The 24,544-nt window shown below is 45.2% G+C and overlaps 1 protein-coding gene across 1 annotated transcript in view; it reads left to right on the forward strand.

The window, feature by feature from the left end:
* RAB3GAP1 (RAB3 GTPase activating protein catalytic subunit 1) overlaps positions 1-24,544 on the forward strand; it is a 126,296-nt gene that overhangs the window by 73,267 nt on the left and 28,485 nt on the right. The window contains exons 16-17 of the mRNA XM_069732849.1: positions 207-261; positions 339-698. Of these exons, the coding sequence (XP_069588950.1) occupies positions 207-261; positions 339-698 (415 nt within the window). The remainder of the gene's footprint in view (positions 1-206; positions 262-338; positions 699-24,544) is intronic.

A 24,544-nucleotide genomic window follows, 5' to 3' on the forward strand; every position in this document is an offset into this window, starting at 1 on the left:
CTATGTCGGCAGGATCAGACTACACATAGTTGGTTTCTTGTATCTTCCCGTGGAGACGCAGAGGTCTGCATTGGAGCTGTAGACACAGAACGACGTGATATTTTTAATTGAGTTCCTTTATTATTGATTTTTAGATAAGCCTCAGAATATATCAGTAATGTGAGCGGTGCCACATGAGGCTTAACGTCACTTTTCACCATCTGTAGGTTAACTAGCGGACCCCCAGATCTGAAGTGCTGCCTGCTCCACCAGAAGCTCCAGGTAAGCGCTTTCCATTTCCCACCTGTTGACAGATATTTTTGGCCTCGTACGTGTAAAACTTTCTCCCTGCTTTTCAGATGCTGAACTGCTGCATCGAAAGGAAGAAGGCAAGAGACAACGTCAAAAAGGGGGGTACTCCCGACTCCTCGAATTCTGCCACACACCGGCTGGCAAATGATTCCATAAACTCCGCAGCAGAGTCGGAGAAAAATAAGTATGAGGTGGGCAAATCCTGGGACTCCTGGAGCGACAGCGAGGACGAGTTTTTTGAGTGTCACAGCGACACGGAGGAAATGAAGGAAAGCAGCCAGGAAGAAGCAAAGAAAAAGTCCAAAGAGGAAGTGAAGGAGCTGCTGAAACCAGATGGTCGCCTACACCAGTCCGGAAACCTGACCTTACTGCAGTCCGCAGAGCCGCTCTACGTCCCCATCACACAGGTAACATCAGAACCTCATTATGCTTTTACTTACCTGCCCTTCCTGCGGGAACGAACGGTCATTCAGGAGTTAAAAATCCACCCTGGTTACATCCTATGTGTCCTATTACAGAACGTTGTGCTGTTACATTGCACCAAGTCCTGCAGCTGCGTGTACGGGACACGATCAGCACAGGTTTTCAGCCTATGGATTTAATCAATAATGTTTTCATTCACTGGCAGCCAGCGGAGATGTGGAAATGGTGAGAAAATGGAGCAGCGAGTATATCAGAAAGTTGTGTTCATCAGTGCAGATACAGAATCAGTCAGTAAATCAGTGCATAAGTGATCATCGGACATTCCGTCACTTGCAGCCTCTATGGGGGAAATCTTCTGCTTTTTCCCTCAGTGATATCAACTGATCTTGGGGGGATGTCGGTCGCCACCTGAGTTAAGACTACTCTCTTAAAGTTTTTTTCCTTCTAAATACATTTATTACTTTTTCACCGTATAAGTTGTGATTCCTGGCGGTCTCCACTGCTTCCGGTGACCCAAAGTGTGAATAAAGATCTCCTCCACATGCACCGTCAGTAGCTCTGCATTCACTTCTATGGGTCTAATGGAGATGGCAGTTTCATGGAAGGGAATAAAGTGATGAGCGAGCCTGGGAAACGTTACTGCATTCAGATAGGGAACTTGAGACCCCCTTCTCGGGATTCGTGGGGCTCCCATATGTCAGAGCCCTAGTGCTACCTATCCAGTGGCTGGAGAATAAATGTATTTAGTGTGTAAATCCGTGTTATCCCAGTGGGACAAATACTGTAGCGACCCCCCAACATCAAATGTTGGTTCCTTAAAGGGTATTCTCAGATTTAAAATTTATCCTCTATCCATAGGCCGGGGCCTGACTTCTGCCGTAGTGAGGACGGGGCGTTACAAATCCAGATTCTCCACCTTCGCTCCATTCATTGACTGCGAGAATGATGGAATCATCAGTACACGGCTTCCTCGGTCAGTCCCGTAGACAATGAATGGAGCAGACGTATCTCCGCTTCATTTTCTGTTCTTGGGGTCACTGAGCGGTCCCAATGGTCAGACCTCAGCGATCACAGAGGTTTCTTCTACCCTATGGATGGGGATGACTTTTGATTCTGCGAATATCTTTTTAAGATTAAAGAATCTGCCCTTTTCGTCCTCAGTGAGCCTCGTATACAGCGGATCCGTCATTGGGACTTCTGAAGTTCCCCTTTAAGATTTTGCATCTTGCCTTTAGAACATTTTCTACCTCGAGGCGATAAATAATATATTTCCGTAGACTCGCAGTCTCTCCTAATGAACCTCTGATAATCTCAGCTCGTTTTTTTTCCTATGCAGACAGAATAGGTTTTTACTGAAATTTCTGATCTATAAATCCATTATTCTCTCTGAACGGCAGAAGACCAGTGGTGGTAATTATTAATAAAGCAGATTTATTTTCTGTACTTTATTGAAGCTGAGCGTCTGTGCGCAATGTATTATCCTCTCTTCTTTCAGAGAGATTCCATTATGTGGCTGGAAACCAAGAGAAGACGTGGCTTCTCCTCGGCTGATGTGACGCCGCAGACGTCTCCTGTATTGTGCTGCCTTACACTTAGCAGACAATAGGAAAGTTTCTCAAAGAGCCGTCACCCACGTACTGACTCCCCCATAAACAATCACTGAGAGATCTGTTAGTTGTGTCATGGGAGGAAGAATCCTAAATGTAAGAAATGATTGTAATCCGTGTGACAGAGGAAGGAGACAGGTGCCAACCATTACCGTAGTGTCCTTACTGAACATTATTATACTAAACCCAATGTATGCCACTCATATACTACCTATCCTGTACTGATCGTGAGTTACCTCCTGTATTATACCCCAGAGCTGCACTCACTATTCTGCTGGTACAGTCACTGTGTACATACATTACATTTCTGATCCTGAGTTACATCCTGTATTATACCCCAGAGCTGCACTCACTATTCTGCTGGTGCAGTCACTGTGTTCATACATTACATTACTGATCCTGAGTTACATCCTGTATTATACCCCAGAGCTGCACTCACTATTCTGCTGGTGCAGTCACTGTGTACATACATTACATTACTGATCCTGAGTTACATCCTGTATTATATCCCAGAGCTGCACTCACTATTCTGCTGGTGCAGTCACTGTGTACATACATTACATTACTGATCCTGAGTTACATCCTGTATTATACTCCAGAGCTGCACTCACTATTCTGCTGGTGCAGTCACTGTGTACATACATTACTGATCCTGAGTTACATCCTGTATTACACTCCAGAGCTGCACTCACTATTCTGCTGGTGCAGTCACTGTGTACATACATTACATTACTGATCCTGGGTTACATACTGTATTATTGTATTATACTGCAGAGCTGCACTCACTATTCTGCTGGTGCAGTCACTGTGTACATACATTACATTACTGATCCGGAGTTACATCCTGTATTATTGTATTATACTGCAGAGCTGCACTCACTATTCTGCTGGTGCAGTCACTGTGTACATACGTTACATTACTGATCCTGGGTTACATACTGTATTATACCCCAGAGCTGCACTCACTATTCTGCTGGTGCAGTCACTGTGCACATACATTACATTACTGATCCGGAGTTACATCCTGTTTTATACCCCAGAGCTGCACTCACTATTCTGTTGGTGCAGTCACTGTGTACATACATTACATTACTGATCCTGAGTTACATCCTGTATTATACCCCAGAGCTGCACTCACTATTCTGTTGGTGCAGTCACTGTGTACATACATTACATTACTGATCCTGAGTTACATCCTGTATTATACCCCAGAGCTGCACTCACTATTCTGCTGGTGCAGTCACTGTGTACATACATTACATTACTGATCCTGGGTTACATACTGTATTATTGTATTATACTGCAGAGCTGCACTCACTATTCTGCTGGTGCATTCACTGTGTACATACATTACATTACTGATCCGGAGTTACAGCCTGTATTATTGTATTATACTGCAGAGCTGCACTCACTATTCTGCTGGTGCAGTCACTGTGTACATACATTACATTACTGATCCTGGGTTACATACTGTATTATACCCCAGAGCTGCACTCACTATTCTGCTGGTGCAGTCACTGTGCACATACATTACATTACTGATCCGGAGTTACATCCTGTTTTATACCCCAGAGCTGCACTCACTATTCTGTTGGTGCAGTCACTGTGCACATACATTACATTACTGATCCTGAGTTACATCCTGTATTATACCCCAGAGCTGCACTCACTATTCTGTTGGTGCAGTCACTGTGTACATACATTACATTACTGATCCTGTACTGATCCTGAGTTACATCTTGTATTATACTCCAGAGCTGCACTCACTATTCTGCTGGTGCAGTCACTGTGTACATACATTACATTACTGATCCTGAGTTACATCCTGCATTATACTCCAGAGCTGCACTCACTATTCTGCTGGTGCAGTCACTGTGTACATACATTACATTACTGATCCTGAGTTACATCCTGTATTATACTCCAGAGCTGCACTCACTATTCTGCTGGTGCAGTCACTGTGTACCTACATTACATTACTGATCCTGTATTGATCCTTAGTGAGTGCAGCTCTGGAGTATAATGCAGGATGTAACTCAGGATCCGTAATTTAATGTATGTACACAGTGACTGCACCAGCAGAATAGTGAGTGCAGCTCTGGAGTATAATATAGGATGCAACTCAGGATCAGTAATGTAATGTATGTACACAGTGACTGCACCAGCAGAATAGTGAGTGCAGCTCTGAAGTATAATACAAGTACCACTTATTACGGCAGTAATGATCACGGCCCCGTACAATATTTGATGGATCACTCGCGTGATAAGATGGCCTGGGAGGATTCGCGCGCTGTGATCAGACGATAGATATGACACTTTTCACCTTCTGCCTCCAGATTTATTTGCAGCGGGGGGACAAAGTGCGGATCTTCGGAGAAGTTGTTGTCAACACTGTTGACTCGTGTTGGTGCGGCGGCGTTGGATAACCTCATCCATTTTCAGCTTCGTCGCTCCTAATTGGTTTCAGCCATTATGTAAAATCATTTCGTTGATCGGTTCGTTTTAATGTGACAGCGACATCTCGTTTAAGTGCTGGAATTAAAGGGCGATAATTTCATGTTATTGCGGCGCCGCATGGGAACTGTTTAATGTAAAGATTTCCAAACAAGAGGAATAAAACTGCAGATTTTCCGAGGTGGCTGGAAATGGATTAGTGAATTAAGAGAAAATTATAAGCTGTGTAACGCTAATTTCTCTTCTATGAAACAAAAGATCCTCAGCGTAGACACGCGTCAACCGAGCGCCGGCAAGTGTGCGAAAGCGTCGTACAGAGTGAAATCTGCACTGTCTCGTCAAATTAGTTGTCGTGCTTCATCACAAATCTGTTAAAGGGGCCGTCCACATTATGGTAAAAGTTTGTTTTTTGTTTTCTTACTTTTGATCATGAATAACAAAAAAAGTAAAAAATAAAAATTGATATTGCATGCAAGTTTTTAGACATCCGTCTGACCATTACATAAAAATCTTTTATAGACGGGAGCGTGCGGGTGACAGATGAGACTACACGGCCTCTGTCGGTTACATACGTCAGGACCCTTTGCAATGCTGAGATGTAACCAAGTGACATGATCGGGCTTTGTCCTCCGATCACCGGGCTTTGTCCTCCGATCACCGGGCTTTGTCCTCCGATCACCGCCGTCCAGTTTCCAGTGATCTCATTCACTTCTTCCGTAGTATTTGTCAGGGCAAATTTTTTGCTAAACTGGATAAATCTCCATTTGCTTCTCCCCTGGTTCGTGTAGTAATGGCACTGCTGGGTGTAATCAGCTCCTATTTAAAACTCACCCCGAAACAAAAGTTTTTCCTCCTGCATTACCGAAGCCCCGTGGTGCGTAATTCTTGATTTGCGGCGTCTGCAGTTCCGTCCTTTTGCAGCTCCACCTCGTATTTAGTGGTGGCGGCGGCGGCACACAATCCTTCGCTGATTTTTATCCTAATGTCATCTGGTCTATGAACATAGTCCTCCCAGGTTACATCCCCGGAGGTCTCACCGTCGGTCCGCACGGCATGGCTGTAATCTGTGTTGATTATTTTATCACAAATTGAACAGTTTTTTTTTTTTATTTTGCAGCTTCCAGTGTCGAATAATTCACACGTCAAGTCACAAAAACATTAAAATATAAGTGGGGGAAAAAAAGTTTCATATAAAAGACCTCAGTCTCTTAGCAAACAGGCTCCTTAGGTACATAAAGGGGTTTCTGCTCCTCAAATTCTGAAGACACGTCCTGAGGATGGCTTTGGCTTTGGGACACTCTCTGCCATGGTCTATGTCTGAGATACACCTGATGGGGCTGGCTGTGACGGGCCGCTCTCTGCCATGGTCTATGTCTGAGATACACCTGATGGGGCTGGCTGTGACGGGCCGCTCTCTGCCATAGTCTATGTCTGAGATACACCTGATGGGGCTGGCTGTGACCGGGCCGCTCTCTGCCATGGTCTATGTCTGAGATACACCTGATGGGGCTGGCTGTGACGGGCCGCTCTCTGCCATGGTCTATGTCTGAGATACACCTGATGGGGCTGAGCTGCAATACCCAGCACAGCCTGTAGATAAGAGTGGTGCTGTGCCTCGAAATTAAACAAAAATGCTTTTTATTTTTTAGGTTTTAATCATGCATGTGTCTCAGTGATATTCTTAATGCCATAGTGTTCGTCACCTTTTAATACCCTTCACATTGCTGAGAAAGACAAGCCTATGTCATCCGAGATGCCGGGACCTTTGTGCCATATTGACAGAGCTTTTAAATCCAAATATATGAATATTACGAGTCCCGGCGCTGAATATTAATCTGTCGTGATGGCTGCAGTACAAGCCGCGGCCCCGTGGTGCTAAGGCCATGCTGTTTGAGCCCCTCCGTGCCGCATCCGTGGGTCATTTCTCACTCCGGCTACAGGAACTATGACTTCATTTGAGTCACATCCCTGCGGCCACCGGAGAGGAGGATGCGTGAGTTTTATTATAGGTGACATTGCTGTTACACGCGGGCATCGTGGTCAGTTGGGGATAGTATAGGAATGACATGAAGGGTGCATTTGTGTAAATCGGACTGTAATGCACGGAGAGGCCGATGGGTCTATAGCGTGACAGCGTCATAGAAATATATGAAGCAGTCACGCTCCGGTCTGGAGACCCCCGGCCTCTCCATGCATTACAGTCTGATTTTTACGGTCGTCTGAATGCACCCTTAAAGGGCTATACAGAACCAGGGTGTATAACCAGATATTATTCAGAGCCGCTCGAGGCAAGAAAAAGGGAATATGAGGTTAAATGATCACTATCGGCAAAGAAACAGCCATGACAAAAGCCATGCCATGTGTCAGGGATAACTTTCTTGCTTTTGAAGAACTGCAAGTTGCAGAATTGCAGAAATGCTAAGAAATATTATGACCACATGGAAAGTCCATTACTTTTATATAGATCATGAAACGTCACTCTGGTGCCCCCATAACAGTACCAGCCAGTGCCTCCAGACAAGTGCCCCATAACAGTGCCAGCCAGAGTCCCATAATGGTGCCAGCCAGTGCCTTCAAAGCAGTGCCCTATAACAGAGCCAGCCAGTTCCCCCATACCAGTGCCAGCCAGTGCCTCCATACCAGAGCCAGCCAGTACCCCATACCAGTGCCAGCCAGTGCCTCCATACCAGTGACAGCTAGTGCCCCCATAACAGTGCCAGCCAGTGCCCCATAACAGTGCCAGCCAGTGCCTCCATAACAGTACCAGCCAGTGCCTCCAGACAAGTGCCCCATAACAGTGCCAGCCAGAGTCCCATAATGGTGCCAGCCAGTGCCTTCATAGCAGTGCCCTATAACAGAGCCAGCCAGTTCCCCCATGCCAGTGCCAGCCAGTGCCTCCATACCAGAGCCAGCCAGTACCCCATACCAGTGCCAGCCAGTGCCTCCATACCAGTGACAGCTAGTGCCCCATAACAGTGCCAGCCAGTGCCCCATAACAGTGCCAGCCAGTGCCTCCATAACAGTACCAGCCAGTGCCTCCATACCAGTGACAGCTAGTGCCCCCATAACAGTGCCAGCCAGTGCCCCATAACAGTGCCAGCCAGAGTCCCATAACAGTGCCAGCCAGTGCCTCCATACCAGTGACAGCTAGAACCCCCATGCCAGTGCCCCATAACAGTGCCAGCCAGTGCCTCCATAACAGGCCAGCCAGTGCCTTCATAGCAGTGCCCCTATAAGAGAGCCAGCCAGTTCCCCTATACCAGTGCCAGCCAGTGCCTCCATTCCAGAGCCAGCTAGTGCCCCCATAACAGTGCCAGCCAGTGCCTCCATACCAGTGACAGCTAGTGCCCCATAACAGTGCCACCCAGTGCCTCCATAACAGTGCCAGCCAGTTTTAGCTAGTCCCCCATAACAATGCCACATGTTTCTGATACAATGCCATCCACAGTGCCTCATAACAGCATCAGATAATGCCTTAATATATAATGCAAGCCCCATCTGCATCTTTTACAGTGCCAATACCATGTGCCCAGATACCATTCTTTCATTGCTATTACCTGCAGTTATCAACCAGTCTGCAGTCATTGAACGTAGTGGGAGCGTCCACAGCACTGGGCTTCGGTTTGGCATTTTTTTGCCGCACTATAGGGAGAAGCATGAATCCGACTGATTGGCCTGAGGGCCGCTGTGTGACGTATGTTATAGAGTGTAAGCTCAGATGGCGGGAGGACCAATATGCGGAGGAGTCAGACGGGCCAGATTTATAAGGAGGTGATCGCCTTTTTCCTCAGCGGTCCGTGCACCTGACTTGTGAAATTTCTGGGCAATATCAGCACGTTTTACTATGCGCTATGATTTATGAAAATTTCTGGCTTAAGCGAAAGTCTATAGTTCAGACTATGGTCATGTCTCTGTCTCCATAAGGCCCCTCATCCTTTTGCAAAGTGGTTAGAGGGGTACATAGTTGCAGCTGAAAAACAAGATATACCAAAATTTGTGCTTTTTTTGCCATAAAAGTGGCGTAAAGCCCAGACGGCTCCAGACGCCCAGTGCAGACCCGTCATATTTTCTCCTGTTCTTCCCATGTAATATAATCTATAAATTTGTAATTATCTCCGATCCTAACACCTCAAGTCTTCAGACTCCTTCCTAAAACGTCTTCCACAGTAAAATCATTATCTTCACAGCCCGTCAGGATTTTACCTTGGGGAAAACAATAGGCTGCAGGTAATGGAGAGAGTCAATACTGCCTCCCTCGCTCCGTCCCAGAGTGGGACCCACTATAAATGCTTATTGTGCCCCGTCTTCAGCTCCGTCCCTCCGGCTCCTCATGCGTTGTAAATGTCAGTGTGTTTCCAGGCTCTAATGATTCCTGCTGGAGAGATGCCTTAAAATCCATGCACATTGTGTTTGTCTTTTATCCTATTAATCTGCAGTAATAGTTGACCCGCGTCTGTCCTTCCTCCCAGGGCCAATCAATACCTCTATTTAGAATCCTGACCCCTTCCTGCACATAACACTCCTGCAGCCAGAGGGCCCTATATAGCGTCTCCTGGCATCTCATGGGGCGAATATCACCTTCATCAGCTACCAAACCTTTCTCTTCCCCCTTCTCTGTTATGTCTGGGACACTGAAAGCACATATATCTACCGTTACAATCTCATCTACTTCTTGTAGAATTCAGATTCTTTAGTATATCAGGAGTAGCTACAATAATACTGCCCCTATGTACAAGAATATAACTACTATAATACTGCCCCTATGTACAAGAATATAACTACTATAATACTGCCCCCTATGTACAAGAATATAACTACTATAATACTGCCACTATGTACAAGAATATAACTACTATAGTACTGCTCCTATGTACAAGAATATATCTACTATAATACTGCTCCTATGTACAAGAATATAACTACTATAATACTGCTCCTATGTACAAGAATATAACTACTATAATACTGCCCATATGTACAAGAATATAACTACTATAATACTGCTCCCTATGTACAAGAATATAACTATTATAATACTGCCCCTATGTACAAGAATATAACTACTATAATACTGCTACTATGTACAAGAATATAACTACTATAATACTGCTACTATGTACAAGAATATAACTACTATAATACTGCTCCTATGTACAGGAATATAACTACGATAATACTGCCCCTATGTACAAGAATATAACTACTATAATAATGCCCCTATGTACAAGAATATAACTACTATAATACTGCTCCTATGTACTAGAATATAACTACTATAATACTACCCCTATTGTCATGATCCCAATGGCAGGGGATCACAAAAGGACAAGCACACAAAAAACAGAACAAGCTCTAGGGTGATGGAAACTGAGCTGACCGCGATCCTGAACCTAATTCACAACACTAGCAGTAGCCGGGGAACGTGCCTACGATGATTCTAGACGTCTCGCGCCAGCCGAAGGACTAGCTTCCCCTATTAGAAGAAACAAAGACCTCTCTTGCCTCCAGAGAAACACCCCACAGAAATAGCAGCCCCCCACATGTAATGACGGTGAAATGAGAGGAAAGCACATACGTAGTAATGAAAACAGATTCAGCAAAATGAGGCCCGCTAAAACTAGATAGCAGAGGATACAAAAGTGAACTGCGCGGTCAGCGAAAAACCCTACAAAAAACCATCCTGAAATTACCTGAACTCATGTGCCAACTTATGGAACATGAGGAGTAATATCAGCCCACTAGAGCAACCAGCAACAAGGAATCACATAACTGCAAGCTGGACTAAAACAAAAATAAAGCAAAACGTGGAACAAGAAAATCAAAAACTTAGCTTGTCCTGAAGATTACTGAAGCGGAAAGCAGAGGTAACAAGACACACTGATTACATTGATCGCCGGCGAGGAAATGACGAGAAAGCCAGGTTAAATAGGAAACTCCCATATCCTGATAGAACAGGTGGACACCAGAGACCGCAGAGAACACAAGTCACCCAGTACCATCTGTAACCACCAGAGGGAGCCCAAAAACAGAATCCACAACAGTACCCCCCCCCTTGAGGAGGGGTCACCGAACCCTCACGAGAACCACCAGGGCGACCAGGATGAGCCCTATGAAATGCACGGACCAAATCAGCAGCATGAACATCAGAGGCAACCACCCAAGAATTATCCTCCTGACCATAACCCTTCCACTTGACCAAATACTGAAGTTTCCGTCTGGAAACACGAGAATCCAAGATCTTCTCCACAACATACTCCAATTCTCCCTCCACCAGCACCGGAGCAGGAGGCTCAAGCGAAGGAACAACAGGCACCTCATACTTCCGCAACAACGACCGATGGAACACATTATGAATAGCAAACGATGCCGGGAGATCCAAACGAAACGACACAGGGTTAAGAATTTCCAAGATCCTATAGGGACCGATGAACCGAGGCTTGAACTTAGGAGAAGAGACCTTCATAGGAACAAAACGAGAAGACAACCACACCAAGTCCCCAACACGAAGTCGAGGACCCACGCGGCGACGGCGATTAGCAAACTGCTGAGCCCTCTCCTGGGACAACTTCAAATTGTCCACCACATGACTCCAAATCTGATGCAACCTATCCACCACCATGTCCACTCCAGGACAATCAGAAGGCTCCACCTGACCAGAGGAAAAACGAGGATGAAACCCCGAATTACAAAAGAAAGGAGAAACCAAGGTAGCAGAACTAGCCCGATTATTAAGGGCAAATTCGGCAAGCGGCAAAAAGGTAACCCAGTCATCTTGATCAGCAGAAACAAAACACCTTAAATAAGTTTCCAAGGTCTGATTAGTTCGTTCCGTCTGGCCATTCGTCTGAGGATGGAATGCAGACGAAAAGGACAAATCAATGCCCATCTTAGCACAGAACGTCCGCCAAAATCTAGACACAAACTGGGATCCCCTGTCAGAAACAATGTTCTCCGGAATCCCATGCAAACGAACCACGTTCTGAAAAAACAGAGGGACCAACTCAGAGGAGGAAGGTAACTTAGGCAAGGGTACCAGATGAACCATCTTAGAAAAGCGGTCACACACAACCCAGATGACGGACATTTTTTGAGAGACAGGGAGATCCGAAATAAAGTCCATGGAAATGTGCGTCCAAGGCCTCTTCGGGATAGGCAAAGGTGACAACAATCCACTGGCCCGAGAACAGCAAGGCTTAGCCCGAGCGCAAACCTCACAAGACTGCACAAAAGAACGCACATCCCTCGACAAGGAAGGCCACCAAAAAGACCTGGCCACCAAGTCTCTAGTACCAAATATTCCAGGATGACCTGCCAACACAGAAGAATGGACCTCGGAGATGACTCTACTGGTCCAATTATCCGGAACAAACAGTCTTTCAGGCGGACAATGATCAGGTTTATCCGCCTGAAACTCCTGCAAAGCACGTCGCAAGTCTGGGAAGACAGCCGACAAAATCACCCCATCCCTAAGGATACCAGTGGGCTCAGAATTTCCAGGGGAATCAGGCACAAAACTCCTAGAAAGAGCATCCGCCTTCACATTCTTTGAACCTGGCAGGTATGAAACCACAAAATCGAAACGGGAGAAAAACAGTGACCAACGAGCCTGTCTAGGATTCAGACGCTTGGCAGACTCAAGGTAAATCAGATTTTTGTGATCAGTCAAGACCACCACACGATGTCTAGCACCCTCAAGCCAATGACGCCACTCCTCAAATGCCCACTTCATGGCCAAAAGCTCCGGATTACCAACATCATAATTCCGCTCAGTGGGCGAAAACTTTCTAGAAAAGAACGCACATGGCTTCATCACCGAGCAATCGGAGCTTCTCTGTGACAAAACCGCCCCCGCTCCAATCTCAGAAGCATCAACCTCAACCTGAAAAGGAAGAGAAACATCTGGGTGACGCAACACAGGAGCAGAAGAAAACCGGCGCTTAAGTTCCTGAAAGGCCTCCACAGCCGCAGGAGACCAATCAGCAACATCAGCACCCTTCTTAGTCAGATCCGTCAAAGGCTTAACAACACTAGAAAAATTAGTTATGAAACGACGATAGAAATTAGCAAAGCCCAAGAACTTCTGTAGACTCTTAAGAGATGTAGGCTGCGTCCAGTCACAAATAGCTTGAACCTTGACGGGATCCATCTCAATAGTAGAAGGGGAAAAAATATACCCCAAAAAAGAAATCTTCTGGACTCCAAAGAGACACTTTGAACCTTTTACAAACAAAGAATTGTCCCGCAGGACCTGAAACACCTTCCTGACCTGCTGAACATGGGACTCCCAGTCATCAGAAAAAACCAAAACATCATCCAAATACACAATCATAAATTTATCCAGATATTCACGGAAAATATCGTGCATAAAGGACTGGAAGACAGAAGGAGCATTAGAAAGTCCAAAAGGCATCACCAAATACTCAAAATGGCCCTCAGGCGTATTAAATGCGGTTTTCCACTCATCGCCCTGCTTAATCCGCACAAGATTATACGCACCCCGAAGATCAATCTTAGTGAACCATTTAGCCCCCTTAATGCGAGCGAACAAATCAGTCAACAATGGCAAAGGATACTGATATTTGACCGTAATCTTATTCAAAAGATGGTAATCTATACAAGGCCTCAAGGAACCATCTTTTTTGGCCACGAAAAAAAAACCTGCTCCCAAAGGAGACGAAGATGGACGGATATGTCCCTTTTCCAAGGACTCCTTAACATAATCCCGCATAGCAGTATGCTCTGGCACTGACAGATTGAGCAAACGACCTTTAGGAAATTTACTGCCAGGAATCAAATCTATAGCACAATCGCAATCCCTGTGAGGAGGAAGCGAATTGAGCTTAGGCTCCTCAAAAACATCCCGATAATCAGACAAAAATACAGGAACCTCAGAAGGAGTAGATGAAGCGATAGAAATCGGAGGTGCATCATCATGAACCCCCTGACATCCCCAGCTTAACACAGACATCGTTTTCCAGTCCAAGACTGGGTTATGAGTTTGTAACCATGGCAGACCAAGCACTAAGACATCATGTAAATTATACAGTACCAGGAAGCGAATCACCTCCTGATGAACGGGAGTCATACGCATGGTCACGTGTGTCCAGTACTGAGGTTTATTCATAGCCAAAGGTGTAGAGTCAATTCCTTTCAAAGGAATAGGGACTTCCAGAGGCTCCAGACTAAACCCACAGCGGTTGGCAAATGACCAATCCATAAGACTCAGGGCAGCGCCTGAATCCACATAGGCATCGACGGAAATGGCTGATAATGAACAAATCAGAGTCACAGACAGAATGAACTTAGACTGTAAAGTACTAATGGCAACAAACTTATCAACCTTTTTTGTGCGTTTAGAGCATGCTGATATAACATGAGCTGAATCACCACAATAAAAACACAACCCATTTTTCCGCCTATAGTTTTGCCGTTCACTTCTGGACTGGATTCTATCACATTGCATTGTCTCAAGTGCCTGTTCAGAAGACACCGCCAAATGGTGCACAGGTTTGCGCTCCCGTAAACGCCGATCAATCTGAATAGCCATAGTCATAGACTCATTCAGACCTGTAGGCGCAGGGAACCCCACCATAACATCTTTAATGGCCTCAGAAAGGCCATCTCTGAATCTTGCAGCCAGGGCGCACTCATTCCACTGAGTAAGCACCGACCATTTCCGAAATTTCTGACAATATAATTCTGCTTCATCTTGCCCCTGAGAGAGAGCCAATAAAGCTTTTTCAGCCTGAATCTCTAGGTTAGGTTCCTCATAGAGCAAACCCAATGCCAGAAAAAACGCATCCACATTGAGCAACGCAGGATCCCCTGGTGCCAATGCAAATGCCCAATTCTGAGGGTCACCCCGCAGAAAAGATATTACAATCTTGACTTGCTGAGCAGGGTCTCCAGAGGAGCGAGATTTCAAAGAAAGAAACAACTTGCAATTGTTCCTAAAATTCAGAAAACTAGATCTATCTCCAGAAAAAAACTCTGGGATAGGAATTCTAGGTTCAGACATAGGAGCATATACAACAAAATCTTGTATATTTTGAACCTTAGCAGCAAGATTATTCAGGCTGGAAGCCAAACTCTGGACGTCCATGATAAACAGCTGAGGTCAGAGCCATTCAAGGATTAAGAGGAGGTAAGATGCAGCAAACTCTGAGGGAAGGAAAAAAAAAAAAAAACTTCCTCAGACTACTTTTCCTCCTACTTCAGCCAATATGATTACCACTTTTCGGGCCGGCGATACGGTCATGATCCCAATGGCAGGGGATCACAAAAGGACAAGCACACAAAAAACAGAACAAGCTCTAGGGTGATGGAAACTGAGCTGACCGCGATCCTGAACCTAATTCACAACACTAGCAGTAGCCGGGGAACGTTCCTACGATGATTCTAGACGTCTCGCGCCAGCCGAAGGACTAGCTTCCCCTATTAGAAGAAACAAAGACCTCTCTTGCCTCCAGAGAAACACCCCACAGAAATAGCAGCCCCCCACATGTAATGACGGTGAAATGAGAGGAAAGCATATACGTAGTAATGAAAACAGATTCAGCAAAATGAGGCCCGCTAAAACTAGATAGCAGAGGATACAAAAGTGAACTGCGAGGTCAGCGAAAAACCCTACAAAAAACCATCCTGAAATTACCTGACCTCATGTGCCAACTCATGGAACATGAGGAGTAATATCAGCCCACTAGAGCAACCAGCAACAAGGAATCACATAACTGCAAGCTGAACTAAAACAAAAATAAAGCAAAACGTGGAACAAGAAAATCAAAAACTTAGCTTGTCCTGAAGATTACTGAAGCGGAAAGCAGAGGTAACAAGACACACTGATTACATTGATCGCCGGCGAGGAAATGACAAGAAAGCCAGGTTAAATAGGAAACTCCCATATCCTGATAGAACAGGTGGACACCAGAGACCGCAGAGAACACAAGTCACCCAGTACCATCTGTAACCACCAGAGGGAGCCCAAAAACAGAATCCACAACACCCTATGTCCAAGAATATAACTACTATAATCCTGCTCCTATGTACAACAATACAGTCATGGCCAAAAGTATTGACACCCCTGCAATTCTGTCAGATAATACTCAGTTTCTTCCTGAAAATGATTGCAATCACAAATTCTTTGGTATTATTATCTTCATTTAATTTGTCTTAAATGAAAAAACACAAAAGAGAATGAAGCAAAACGCAAAACATTGATCATTTCACACAAAACTCCAAAAATGGGCCAGACAAAAGTATTGGCACCCTCAGCCTAATACTTGGTTGCACAACCTATAGCCAAAATAACTGCGACCAACCGCTTCCGGTAACCATCAGTGAGTTTCTTACAATGCTCTGCTGGAATTTTAGACCATTCTTCTTTGGCAAACTGCTCCAGGTCCCTGATATTTGAAGGGAGCCTTCTCCAAACTGCCATTTTTAGATCCCTCCACAGGTTTTCTATGGGATTCAGGTCTGGACTCATTGCTGGCCACCTTAGAAGTCTCCAGTGCTTTCTCTCAAACCATTTTCTAGTGCTTTTTGAAGTGTGTTTTGGGTCATTGTTCTGCTGGAAGACCCATGACCTCGAGGGAGACCCGGCTTTCTCACACTGGGCCCTACATTATGCTGCAAAATTTGTTGGTAGTCTTCAGACTTCATAATGCCATGCACACGGTCAAGCAGTCCAGTGCCAGAGGCAGCAAAGCAACCCCAAAACATCAGGGAACCTCTGCCATGTTTGACTGTAGGGACCGTGTTCTTTTCTTTGAATGCCTCTTTTTTTCTCCTGTAAACTCTATGTTGATGCCTTTGCCCAAAAAGCTCTACTTTTGTCTCATCTGACCAGAGAACATTCTTCCAAAATGTTTTAGGCTTTTTCAGGTAAGTTTTGGCAAACTCCAGCCTGGCTTTTTTGTCTCGGGGTAAGAAGTGGGGTCTTCCTGGGTCTCCTACCATACAGTCCCTTTTCATTCAGATGCCGACGGATAGTACGGGTTGACACTGTTGTACCCTCGGACTGCAGGGCAGCTTGAACTTGTTTGGATGTCAGTCGAGGTTCTTTATCCAACATCTGCACAATCTTGCGTTGAAATCTCTTGTCAATTTTTCTTTTTCGTCCACATCTAGGTAGGTTAGCCACAGTGCCATGGGCTTTACACTTCTTGATGACACTGCGCACGGTAGACACAGGAACATTCAGGTCTTTGGAGATGGACTTGTAGCCTTGAGATTGCTCATGCTTCCTCACAATTTGGTTTCTCAAGTCCTCAGACAGTTCTTTGGTCTTCTTTCTTTTCTCCATGCTCAATGTGGTTCACACAAGGACACAGGACAGAGGTTGAGTCAACTTTAATCCATGTCAACTGGCTGCAAGTGTGATTTAGTTATTGCCAACACCTGTTAGGTGCCACAGGTAAGTTACAGCTGCTGTTAATTACACTAATTAGAGAAGCATCCATCCCCTTTTTTATGTTTAGTGTGGAATTATATCCAATTTGGCTTTAGGACAATTCTTTTTGTGTTTTTTCATTTAAGACAAATTAAATGAAGATAATAATACCAAATAATTTGCGTTTGCAATCATTTTCAGGAAGAAAATGAGTATTATCTGACAGAATTTCAGGGGTGTCAATACTTTTGGCCATGACTGTATAACTACCGTACTATAATACTTCTCCTATATACAAGAATATAACTACTATAATAGTGCCCCTATGTACAAGAATATAACTACTATAATACTGCTCTTATGTACATGAATATAACTACTATAATACTGCCCCCTATGTACAAGAATATAACTACTATAATACTGCTCTTATGTACATGAATATAACTACTATAATACTGCTCCTATGTACAAGAATATAACTACTATAATACTGCTCCTATGTACAAGAGTATAACTACTATAATACTGCTCCTATGTACAAGAATATAACTACTATAATACTGCCTCTATGTACAGGAATATAACTACTATAATACTGCTCTTATGTACAAGAATATAACTACTATAATACTGCTCTTATGTACAAGAATATAACTACTATAATACTGCCCCTATGTACAAGAATATAACTACTATAATACTGCCTCTATGTACAGGAATATAACTACTATAATACTGCTCTTTTGTACATGAATATAACTACTATAATACTGCCCCTATGTACAGGAATATAACTACTATAATACTGCTCTTATGTACATGAATATAACTACTATAATACTGCCCCATGTGCAAGAATATAACTACTATAATACTGCCCCTATGTACAGGAATATAACTACTATAATACTGCCCCTATGTACAAGAATATAACTACTATAATACTGCCCCCTATGTACAAGAATATAACTACTATAATACTGCCCCTATGTACAGGAATATAACTACTATAATACTGCTCTTATGTACATGAATATAACTACTATAATACTGCCCCATGTGCAAGAATATAACTACTATAATACTACCCTTATGTACAAGAATATAACTACTATAATACTACCCTTATGTACAAGAATATAACTACTATAATACTGCCCCTATGTACAAGAATATAACTACTATAATACTGCCCCTATGTACATGAATATAACTATTATAATAGTGTCCCCCATGTACAGTAATATACGGACACATTGGCCCCAATTCATCTTTGTCTGTTATTATGGAGTAATATTGGTTGTAGGAGTGCCTTTTATGTTTGCTCCTTAACCATTAACGACCTTGGTTTACATTCTCCAGATGTTTTAGCTGAATACATTGTTTGCGATTTTCTAAACTTTTTGCTCATTTTTACTCCAGTATCTAATTAGAGCCGTAAAACTGCATTTTTTTTTTTTGCTTAGTTGAAGACTAATGTTCAATATTTTAAAGAATCATGTGACTTTTTTCTCTACAAAAGAGCAAAAAAAAACCCCCCTAAAGTTGGGAGAGGAAAAAAAAAACTTTGTCACTTTGCGAAAAAAAAAAAAAATGTTTGAACCTGCATGTGACGTTATGAAGAATGCAACAAATACAAGAAGGCGAAAAAAGAAAAGTCGTTTAAAAAATCAAAAATTCAAATGAATTGTCCAGAATATTATTTTTGTGCTGCGCTCTTGTATTTTAGTCTATGGGTGGGAGTTACAGCATCCGGACCCTCGCCGGCGAGCTGTAATCCTTATGAAGCTGCAGTGAATGTTACAATGTAACCACGAGATTGTACATCAGTCCTGTGTGATGGCTGCGTCTCTGCAGCTCGCCTGCTCACCGTATGGACGGTCTATGTGTAGTTTTGGGGGGGTCACACAACTTTTCCTGGAGACTTTTACTTTCTGACCCCCAGTGAATCAGTTCCCTGAATGCTGTCATTACATTGTGGGGAGAGGTGGAATTGATGCAGCAGCTGGGAACCTGTCTTCAGCACCGCTTTATCGCCGGGATCCAGGTGCTCTCCACGACGCTATTTACAACCTATAGATTTTTTTCCCTCCTTTTTAGCTGTATCGAGCACTTAATCAGAGAAGCTTCTTGCGCCCCCTCGGCCCCTGCTGACGTCTCGGCTCTGCTCCCCTCCACCGGAGTGTGTCATTGTGACCCCTGTTCCAGGAGGTTAGACTTACAATTACGGATCAATAACTGGATTTTTCCTGTTGCGCTGTATTATATTATCATCGCCTCTTTTCCTCGCCAGCGGGAAGACCGACCTCTAAGCTGCGATCTGTTGCCGGCTCGCTTAACCCAACACGTCGTAAAAATACTTTGTTTAATTCTTCTCTTCCATCTCATGTTAAGGAATTTATCGTAACCCGGATCACATCACGTTTTTTTTCTGTGTTGTAGAACATGAGCTGCTATTCTCTGTTATCAGCCATTTCAGAGAGCGGAGAGAAGATGCAAACAAAAAATCCCTTTTCTCCTTGATTAGTACTGTATCTCAGCTGCTAAGAACCTTTAATAAAGGATGAGGATATTACCATTCAAAAAGTGGTGGCTCATCACTAGGAGACGCCATCATTTTATGATCATTAGTGATCGGCACCGATTCGGGAAAGAAAAAAAGAGTCCACAGGGCTGCTCCTTGCTGTGCAGGGGAATCACAGCCACATTGAAGTGAATGGCTGCAGCTCCATGCACAGCCAAGTGGGCGGAAGCAGCACTGCGCCACTGGGAAAAACTAGTAAAGATGGACCTTTCACCAAATTTAACATGTTTGGTCCCATCACTGGCTTCTGAGCTCAATGAAACTTATTTTTTAATTTCTCTTCTCTATTGCAGATATGTTTTCTTGTAAAGTTTAGGTTATAACTTGTGCTAAACCCAACGGGGCATTACCAGAATTCTTTTTGTGGGCTTAGATTTCTTCCCATGCATGACACTGACCAATCATAAGCAGGAGGCATCATGCAGCTGAAAAGAAAGGACACGCCCCTAGATAAGTTTAGAGTCCGCGTTCTCGGTTGTGAGACGTGATGACACACAGCCCTGCTCTCACTGATCTCTGCACCTACTATGTAGAATAAAGCAGAGCTGAGTTTCATCACAAACACCTCCATCTTTCATCGCATGTCAGTCAGTGGTGGTGGGGGAGTACTGACTGCTGTGAGAGGATAACTGGAAGTGTTTCTAATCACTCAGCTGTGCTGCATCGCCCTCACGCCACACTGACCACCATGAGAGATCTGAAGGCGTTTGTAATCACGCTCAGCTCTGCTCTGTCCTCCCCAGTTGGTGCAGAGGTCAGGGCTGTTTGTTATTACATATCTTCAGCTGAGGGCATGTTCTTGTAGCTCTTATCCCCTGCATGAGGCCTCCTGCTTATGATTCGTCCACGTCATGCAGGGGAAGAAGTACACGACTCCCCCAGAAACAAATCTCACCCCGTTGGAGTTATCTTAAATTATAACCAAAATATTACAAGCTGATATCTCTGCAACAGAGAGGAAAATGTTTTAAAATAAAACCTGTATTTTACTCAGGTCTGCAGCCCCTTTTCTATGACATGGCCTGTATGACATGCACAGTCTGGTGACCGGTCCGCTTGCTTTGGGTCAGTATTCAGACAACCTTTAAATATAGCGCTCCCAGCAGTCAGACCGCCACCGATCATAAAGTGATGGCATTCTCTTCGGGTAGTAATATCCCTTTAGGAAGAAAAAAATGTGGAAAGAATTCCATGAATGTTATCCTACATCCAAAATAATGACCTTCTTTATTAGTAGATAGATAAGTTCTAGACTTGTTTTTGGAAACACTGGGATATTATGGATGTCCCCTTTAATTTTGCTTTTTTTTAATCTACTCGTGATTATAGACGGTCAGTCGGGGAGACAGTTTAGCTAAGGCATTTAAGGGAATTGTACAGGAGTAGAAAGTCATGGCTGCTTTCTGTCCAAAACAGCGCCACCTTTGTCCATGTGTTGTGCCTGGTATTGCAGCTCACTTCCTTTCTTTTTAAAGGGTACCTACACTTTATTTTGCAAATATTTGACTGGAGATGGGTGGGAGTTCGGGCCCTGAGACCCCTCACTGATTGCTGGACACACTTGTTACATGTGCCCAAGTGTCCGGAGCGCTGTACTCCTGCACAGAGCGGTGTACAATAGACTTTCCATGGCGCTTGTACGCCGCTCTGTGCGCTCTCCTGCTTCCTCGGCAGCACACATATGACAAGTGTTTTCAGCGACTGTTGGGGATCCGGGTCAACATTTCAACTCTGCTAAATTTAAAAAAGAAAGTCTACGTACCCTTTAATGGAGCTGGGCTGCAATACCAGACATAACCTGCAGACGAGGGTGGCGCTGTTTCCTAAAGAAAGCAGCCCTCTGTTTCTAGCCAGGCCCAAAGATCCTTCTGTCACGGTTCTAGATAAAAGTTTTGCACATTTTTAATATAATTAATGGTTCAATTCCTCCACTTCTTCAAATCTCTGCTTGGTGTCAGTGAGTGGAAATAACAGGATTTTTGGTTGCTTACCGTAAAATCTGTTTCTCGGAGCCTTCATTGGGGGACACAGGAACCATGGGTGTATGCTGCTGCCACTAGGAGGCTGACACTATGCAAATAAAAAAGTTAGCTCCTCCTCTGCAGTGTACACCCTACCGACAGGAAGTAGGATATTCAGTTAGTGAGAAAGCAGTAGGAGAAGCAACGTGTAAAAGAGAAAGAATAATAATATAATAAACTTTATTTATATAGCGCCAACAAATTCCACGGCGCTTCACAGATCAACAGTTTCAAACACTCAAAGAGTGTTCAAAGAACTCAAACGTATACAGTAAACAGAGCTGTTCAACTTGGGAGGGTGCTGTGTCCCCCAATGAAGGCTCCGAGAAACAGATTTTACGGTAAGCAACCAAAAATCCTGTTTTCTCTATCGCCTTTCATTGGGGGACACAGGAACCATGGGACGTCCCAAAGTAGTCCCTGGGGTGGGAACAGCTGAAAAACTCCCTTCAGGTCGGAGGAATCACCACTGCCGCCTGCAAGATCCTTCCGCCTAGGCCGGCAACTGCCGAAGCGTAGGTATGGAGCTTATAACCCCTTGGCAAAGGAGTGACCGGAACACTAGGTTGCCACCTAGCAAAGATGTAGGGCGGATGCCCCATGGTGTACCGCCCAGGAGGCGCCAACTGCCCGGAGCAGAGGGAGGAGTCACTCTGTTCTTGATCCGATGAGCCTCCAGAATGGCAGGTCTGATCCAGAGAACAATCGTAACCTTGGAAGCCGGCAGGCCTCTTGGCGTACCGTCTGGAATGACAAAAAGACAGTCCGTCTTCCTAAAGAAGGCGGCCCTAGACAAATAGATCCTCACCGCCCTGACCAGGTCTAGCCTGTTCAGAGAACGCCCCAGAGAATCGATCGGAGCAGGACAAAGGTGGGAAGGACGATCTTATTCAAGTAAAAGGAGGACACCACCCTGGGAAGAAAAGGCGACGAAGGCCGTAAAACTACCCTATCCTGATGAAAAACCAAGGGGCGACAGGAGAGAGCCACCAACTCCGAGATGCGTGGAGATGGCCACCAGCAAAGCCACCTTGCAGGACAGAGCAGACAGTGAGGCTCATGGAGAGGCTCAAGGGAGAAAGTCCACCGAGCCTCCAGAACAAGACTGAGGTCCCAGGGATCCACGGAAGTGTGGTACGAGGGAGCCGCATGCGCTACTGAAGAAAGGTTCTGATCTGAGGACGGGACGGATATAAATCTTCGTACCGTGATAGCCAGTAGCGAAGGACCTCTGAAAAGGGACTTCAGAAAAAGGATGGAAAGGGTTGCTATCTGACCCTTTAGAAAACTAAGGGCAAGGCCAGCATCAAGTCCCGCCTAGAGAGAACGGCCAAAAAGGAAGGTTTCGACAGCAAAGCTGTTAACTTGAGACACCAAGAACTCTGCGGCAGATGGGTCCCTAGTACAGAAGATCTGACCTGACTGGGGCCTCCAGTGAGAGTCCGCGAGGAGACAAACGATCTCAGCGAACCAGAACCTTCTGGGCCAATCTGGTGCGGTCAGAATGACCGGCACCCCCTCCGCATAGATCTTCAACAGTCTGGGAAGAAAGGGGAGGGAGGAACAGAAAGGTAAGTACAAATGGCGACCCAGGAATGGTCAAGGTATCGGTATCCACAACAAGAGGATCGCGGACTTGGAAACAAAACGGTGGACCCTTCCTAAGCAGTCGGGCCGCCAGGAGATCCGTGTCCGGAGTTCCTCATCCAAGGAAAATTTGAAGGAAGACCTCCTGAGTCGGGACCCCTGTCCTGCCGCAAGACCCTCGCGGCAGAGAAAACACTGCGGCCTAGTTGTCCACGCCGGGGATATGCACTGCGGATAGTGCTGAAACCGTCACCTCTGCCCAGAGGATCCTGGATACCTCCGCCATTGCCAAGAGACTGATTCCCTCCCTGGTGATTGACATAAGCCACAGCCGAGGCATTGGACGTCTGGATTCTGACTGGCAGACCTCTGAGAAGCCTTACCCAGGGACTCAGGGATAGAAGAAAGGCCCCTCGATCGGCCGAGAGGACCCTTGCTCCGACCAACGCCCCCTTCAATGACGGATGGCGAGAAAACGCACCCCAGCAGGGAAGGCTGGTGACCGTCGTCACCACCTGCCTTGGGGAGGACCGGACATGAGGAATGAGAGGGGATGACAGCCACCAGTTGAGAGGCTATTAGAATCGGATGGAAAGTCGGATTGGAGGGTCCAGAGACAGTACAGACGTGTCCCACTGAGGAAGGATGGCCTGCTGAAGTGGTCTCAAGTGGAACCGCGCAAAAGAGAACGCTTACGGAGCTGTCACCATGCATCACAGGACCGTCGTAGCTGAACGGAAGGAAGGCAGCCGAGGGCCCTGCAGAGAGCGAACTCCGTATGGAGAATTGCCCGCTTCTCAAGAAGAAAAAACCCCGGCGATGTCGAACAACATGCCTAAGAGGACGAGACGCTGACTCGGAACAAGACAAGACTTTGTTCTGTTGGCCAGCCACCAGAAACAGGACAGGGAGTCTAGGACGATGGTCAGACCCTCAGGGCCTGAGAGAGGGGCAGAGGCTTGATGAGGAATACTTCAAGGTATGTAATGAGCACTAAGGACCCTGATCAACAAGGAAAATCAGGACATGGAGCAAGGCCTCTTGGATATCCATGTAGCACAGGAATTCCCGTGGGTCCATGGAAGCCAGGACTGAACAGAGGAACTTCATCCTGAAATGCCGCATGCGGAACCTTCTGTTCACTAAGTTCAGAGACAGAAAGGGTCGAACTGCGCCGCTCTTC

This window comes from Ranitomeya imitator, chromosome 7 (assembly GCF_032444005.1).
Source record: "Ranitomeya imitator isolate aRanImi1 chromosome 7, aRanImi1.pri, whole genome shotgun sequence".
In the NCBI taxonomy this organism is placed as follows: Eukaryota; Metazoa; Chordata; class Amphibia; order Anura; family Dendrobatidae; genus Ranitomeya; species Ranitomeya imitator.